Here is a 6,000-nt window from a genome sequence, read left to right on the forward strand (position 1 = left end):
TCATATAAAACTAACACATGCATGTAGGTATAGAAGCTTATACCAATAAGCTTTGTATGCCTCCAGTTAACCGGTGTAACTGAACATATATACGTAACAGAAAAATGTTAGAAAGTCCTCACAAGAAAAATCGAACTCATGATGTAGAAAATATGATTTCATACCTTTTTTCTTTCTTACGTCATTATTTATCTATGAACTATTTTGTTTATTTTCTGTATCTTTAAACATTGAGAAAAACTTGTCAAATCCCTAATATACTTAACATTTGCTAGTCATTAATGCAGATCAAAATTCTTCTCACAGTTTATAGCTCAGTATTCAAGTGGAGATAATTTCTTTCAGAAAAAAACTCAGAAGACAGAATTTAGCAATTTTAAAGATACTTAATAGCCAAATGCTCCTGCCTACTATAGAAAGATAAAATGCTAATTAAGAAAAGCAAAAAACAAAAGATCAGTATCACAGAATAAGGAGAATACATACGGAGAAAGGAAAGAGTTCCCAGAGCTCCCTGTGACGCTGGTGAGAAATGTCTTTGAGTAAGATGAGAAGGCCTCTGAATAAAATACCAGATTGTGCTTCATAGTTGCTGATAAAATCCAAAATAAGGCTGCAAAAACATTTATCTTGCACTGAAGCCTGCTTACTCACTACAGAGCGTCAAACACACCTTCATCCCACACATAAAACGCAGATGCTGCCTCCTGATGAACTGTGTGTTGCAAGGAGGGGGAATACTGTTATACAATAAGCAGAAGGCGATTTCTTGATGCAGAGACATAACTGGGTTTTGACTCAGAAAAATTCAGGAGTGCATAAGAGCTGAGGATTTCAGTGCTAACAACCATCCAAAAATAATTTGGCTGTTCAGAAAAAAAAAAAATATATATATATATATATATCAGCAGGAAACAACTTGAAGCATATATCCCTTTGAAAGAGGACTTTCTATCTACAGATTTGCAGTATTATATAAATGCAGACCTCCTAATCCATACTAACAATAAATCACTGCAAGGCATTCTATCAAAGCTGACAATAAAATTGGAGGAGGCTAGTATCTGTTCAGCCTGCGAAATTATGCTCTGATTTTAGCAGCTTTCGTACTCTGAATACACACTGTATCAGTGGCTGGGAACATATTTGCATTCACATGCTGAAAAAGTATGGATCTTGTCAAATATATTTAGGAACTGATGAGATGTGATGCATATCCTGACTAATTCTGTTGATTTTCAGAGAAAATTGTTTTTCAGAGGAGTGCTATTCTTACCTCTTGAATAGTCCAAAATCATCCTCCTTACAAGCAAAATTGCTTGTTACTTTTTATAGATTTTCAAAGATTAGAACTCAGATCATTCAAAGACCTTTCACATATTCAAATTTCACTGACACACAGGAGAAGCTACCTAAAAAAACTCCCTTAAAAACTTCTGCTCCCAGTGTGAGCAGGAAAGAAAAGAAATTGTTCCATTTACCATTTTGTTGATCCATGTTGCTCGCTCTGCACACAGCAGCTTCCTCTGTTCCCACACACCAGTACATTCTGGGTTGTAGTTGTGAAGGTTCAAGAAGCAAACTTTCTGCAGCACTTCAACTTGAATAGTGTTGTCAAAACTGAATGACCTCTGTCAAATAAGTGCAGAACAGGGCCACTGCTAGTAAACACCATCCCGAAGAATCATCATTTCCCTGTGTAAAAATAAACAACAAATCAATCTTTCTAGTACACAAATTGCAAGAGGCTTATTCCTCTATACTTATGAGCATAGTTGTCTAGGTATTACTTTGGAGAAATGTACGCATCATTTTACGAGAATATAAATAAAATTAGTTATATAATAGCTTTGTTAAGAGCATAACATGAATTAACATAGGAGTCTAACAACGTCTTCACTCTACGAAAGATAACGTTTCCAATTTTTCTCAGCCAAAGCTGCTGAGGCTTTGGTTTGAGGGAGTGGGCAGGGCTCCACAAGCTAATGTAAATTCAAAGCACTGAAACGACGCAATGCAGCTGGAAAAAATCCTAAAAGCAACCTCAAAATCTTTCCCATTCACAAAGCTGACTGTGACTCTTGTAAGACCCTACCGTGAAAAACTGAAAAACACTGATATGGTTACTGAGATAATCCCCTACAGAAAGAAAACAGAGCTAAGAGAACATGCAAGCTTCTTTCCCCTTTGCCCAGTCATTTCAGAGAACTCTAATACTATAAAAACAGCAGGCTGCTTCAAATATGGGCACGGAGGCAAATCAGAGCCTTAGGTGCTCTTAAAGGTTGCCTACTCTTAAATGGCCTGGCATAAGAGGCAGCAGAAGACTGAAGAGCTCAATCTCCTGTGGCACTTCCAAGCTCTTACCACTTTTAAGCTGCACACCTGTAACTTTCTGTCTTTTAATGAGTCTTCCACAGAGATTAAGACTATGGGTTTATGAGTGAATTTGCAGTGTGTGCCCAGCTGGCATCACTGTTCCTTCATTTTCTGCTTTCAGTTTCAGTCTGTTAAGGCCTCTCAAACATGACACGATGCCCCTCACCTCTAGTCCTAGTTAGACTTTCCCGTGGCTGCTGTTGTGATGCTGCAGTTTTGACTGGAGTTAGTCTGGTTTTAATTAAGCCAAGCACACAGGCTCATGTTGGCTAACAAGACCCAAGTATATCGCTAACCCTGCCTGAACAGGGCTGGTCTCTTGCGTTGGGATCAAAGAGCAAGGAGTGTATAAAAATACACACACCCATCACCATTCTCCAGGCAGGCTCCTGCTCTCCCCTCGTTAAAGAGGGATTTAACAAGGAGCTGACAATGTTACCAAATTCCCGAATGCTACATCAATAGTTTCTAGGTAAGCATCCGAGTTCTGGGTGCAGGTACAAAAAAATCAGTTCTGATGACCCTTGCACTGTGCTGGCCAACAGTGCTGTCCCAAAACCAAACTGCATACCTAGCACATGGCACAGCCCTGTCTCCTGCATGCCAGCGGTGGGGGAAAGCCATCAGCTGTGATTTGGTTCTTTGGTGCTTTTCAAAGGTGGGAAAAATGCTTTGGGTGCCGCATAAAGCAACGCAGGCTGGGACACCTGGACCAGTCTCCATGCAAGCACTTTAACATGGACCTCCCAGGCAAACACCTCCTCCTTGGTGGAGCAGCATGCCAGCAGCAGGGCATCCCTCCCTCCTTCCCAGGGTGGGCTGTAACCCTTCCAAGCACAGCAGGGACTGCCACGGTGCCACTCGCACCCTCCAAAAGTTGCCCTAGCCATTTACACAAACTGCAAGGGACGAAATGTTCTCAGGGCTGAGCAGTTGTCACCTCTGCACCCTCACTATAAATGCACTAAGCAGCTACCGTAAAAATGAATACGTCCCCATGCAAAGACCAACAGACTAGCTCCTTTTGGCAGACATGGGGTTTTGTGTGGCATCCCCTCGTGGTACAGCTGGGGCATGCTGTGCACACTTGCAGCAGTTGAGGGAGAAATACTGGACTGGAGTCAGTATGTACCACAGAGGTTTGAAAATACTCCCAATTTCTGGATTTCTACCCAGCTTACTCCCCAGGCTGACACTCTGCCTGATACAGTGATTTTGATAATTAGTTCCCTTTCACTGCAACTAGCACACTAAATGCCTTAACCATAAATGTATTATTGCCACAATGCATCCCTATAAGGAGTACAGCCTAGGCATTTCTGTATTTCACTACCTTTGCGTAGACAAAGAAGAAATCCTTAAAATGCTTTTACCCAAAGTTTCCAACAACACAAGCTCAGCTGTAACACTTGCAGACACCATCTTCTGGTTTGATTTTGGGATAAAAGACTCCTGGAGAAAGAGTGTTACTTGGGATCCTACAGGTTGGGCAGAAGCTCATTTCGAAGGAGTGGGACCAAGAAGGAATACATCCCAATTCACATATTCCCAGTTTCTCTCCTGAAACTCTACTATTGACAGCTTTTAGCTAATGTCTAGAGAAGTTCATTGTGGAGCACCTCCCAAAGCTCAGTTGAGGCTTCTGTTATTCCTCGGCTCGTCGCCCTCAACTGCAGGCCATCCAGGCGAGGAGCCTGGGCAGCTCAGGCCCCGGTGGGACACACAGTGCTGGGGGACACGCAGACCACCTGGGTGGCTCTGCAGGTACGGTCATCACGAAAGGAAACAGAAAAAGGAGAGCTGGACCCAAGCTGGCTCTTGGAGTGCCCCCAGCATGTGCTCCTCAGCACATCCAACCATGCCTGTACCATCTTGAGATCTTCCTCTTCGCTCCTCCAGCCAAGCCAGACTCGCTGCGGGTATATCCAGGCACCCGGACGTGTCCCAGCTTACCCGAGGTCACCTCCCAACTCAAGCGAGCTCTCCAGAAACAAGTTCTTTGCTCGAACCACCTACTCTTTCTCGAGAAGCCCACTTAGCGTTAGGAGCCGCGTTAGGCGCGCAAGGAAGGTGGATGACGCCATCGCAGGTGCCCGCGGCCCGGGGGCTCGATGACGGGCCCCCGAGGGAGGCACGGCGAAGCACGCCTGGGCGTCGCAGCTCCCCAACCGCGGAGCTGCGCCCGCCGCCTCGCCGGGGACCTCCCCGCCGAAGAGCTATGCAAATCTCCGGGCCCGTCCAGGAGATCGCGGCTTTGGGCAGCTCCGCGCGGAAAAGCTGCAGAGAGGCGGCAAACCACCGCTCCCGTCCCCGCGCGCGGCCGAGGCGCGGAGGGAGAGCAGAGCCCAGGCGCCCCGAGCTCCGCGCTCGCACCCGGCTTCCCCACGTCCCTTCGGACCATCCCGGCTCTTCCTTCCCCTCGGCTAAAGCCAGCGGGCCCAAGCCCCGCTCCGCTCTGCCTGGCTTTCGCTGCCAGGCAAAAAACATCCGCGGAGACAGGGAGGGAAGAGGGGGATGAGGAGAGGAGGAGGAGGAGGAGGAGGAGGAGGAAGAGGAGGAGGAGGAGGAGGAGGAAGGCCGCGGGGCCGGCAGCGCCGCGCGCGTTACAAACGGCCCCAACGGCCGCGTCCCCGCGTGGCGCCGCGCCGCCCTTACATAAATATAAGATTTTGTTTTGTTTTGTTTTTCTTCCTTACGGCTCCCCTCGGGCATTTCCTTTGCCTCCGCCGGCTCCCGGGACGGGGCAGCGGCTCCCCCCCACCCCGCGGCGGCGGCAGCCCCCTCAGCCGCCCTCAAAAAGTTCCGTCTAAACTTTCGGCTTTTTTCTTTTTTCCTGCTTTTAAACCCCTTTTTGTGCGCCCCATCCGTCCCCCCGCCAGCAGCCCGCCCGGCGCAGCCCGCGCCCCCCTCGGCGCAGCCCCGGCGCGGGGCAGGTGCCGGCCGCGCTACCTCCTGCCTGCGCCGCCGCCGCCGCCGCCGCCGCCGCCGCCGCCTCCTCCTCCTCCTCCTCCTGCGGCGGCGCCGGCCGGCCGCCTCGCTCTGCGGCGCGGGAGGCGGAGGGAGGAAGGAAAAGGGAGCGGGGCTGAAGCGCGGCGGCGCCTCCTCCGCCACCGGGCCCGGCGGCGCCGGGTCGGGACCCGCCCGCCCGCCCGCGGCCGCCGCCGCCGCCGCCGCCGCCTCAGAGGCCTCCGCGCACGCGCGCGCGCGCGCCCCGGCCGCGCCGAGGGGCTCCATGTTGTGGCGGCGGCGGCGGCGGCGGCGACCCCGGCCCGCGCCTCGGCCCCGCCTCGGCCCTCGGCGGGCCGCCTGCTCCGGGCGGGTCCCGCGCGGAATCGCGCCGTTTGCGGGTTCTTAGCTTTTTTTTTTATTTTATTTTTTTATATATATATTTTTTAATTTCCCCCTAGCGAAGGCCCACGCTTCCCCGCACAGGCCTGGCCCGAGCGTCAACAGGGTTGATCCGAGGTTGTTTCTTTGAAAGCTGCTCCTCTCCCAGTTCCTGGAACAAGCCTACTCCTTTGGGGGGAAAAAACAGAAGAAAAACAAAGCAAGATTGCCCCCTTTCTTCGCCACGCGTTACGGTCTCCCTGCGGCTCCTCTCTTTCCCCGTCGCGCACCCCT

General features: G+C 50.0%; 1 protein-coding gene across 2 annotated transcripts in view; it reads right to left on the reverse strand.

Annotated features, from left to right (window-relative positions):
- The window catches only part of LRRK1 (leucine rich repeat kinase 1), a 79,758-nt gene extending 74,408 nt beyond the window's left edge, over nt 1–5,350 (reverse strand). For both annotated transcript variants that reach the window (XM_062583778.1, XM_062583777.1), the window contains exons 1-2: nt 5,329–5,350; nt 1,482–1,695 (exon numbers count right to left, since the gene is read on the reverse strand). In XM_062583778.1, the coding sequence (XP_062439762.1) occupies nt 1,482–1,548 (67 nt within the window). In that variant the 5' untranslated portion in view covers nt 1,549–1,695; nt 5,329–5,350. The remainder of the gene's footprint in view (nt 1–1,481; nt 1,696–5,328) is intronic.
- Nucleotides 5,351–6,000: the final 650 nt, after the last annotated feature.

This window comes from Rhea pennata, chromosome 10 (assembly GCF_028389875.1).
Source record: "Rhea pennata isolate bPtePen1 chromosome 10, bPtePen1.pri, whole genome shotgun sequence".
In the NCBI taxonomy this organism is placed as follows: Eukaryota; Metazoa; Chordata; class Aves; order Rheiformes; family Rheidae; genus Rhea; species Rhea pennata.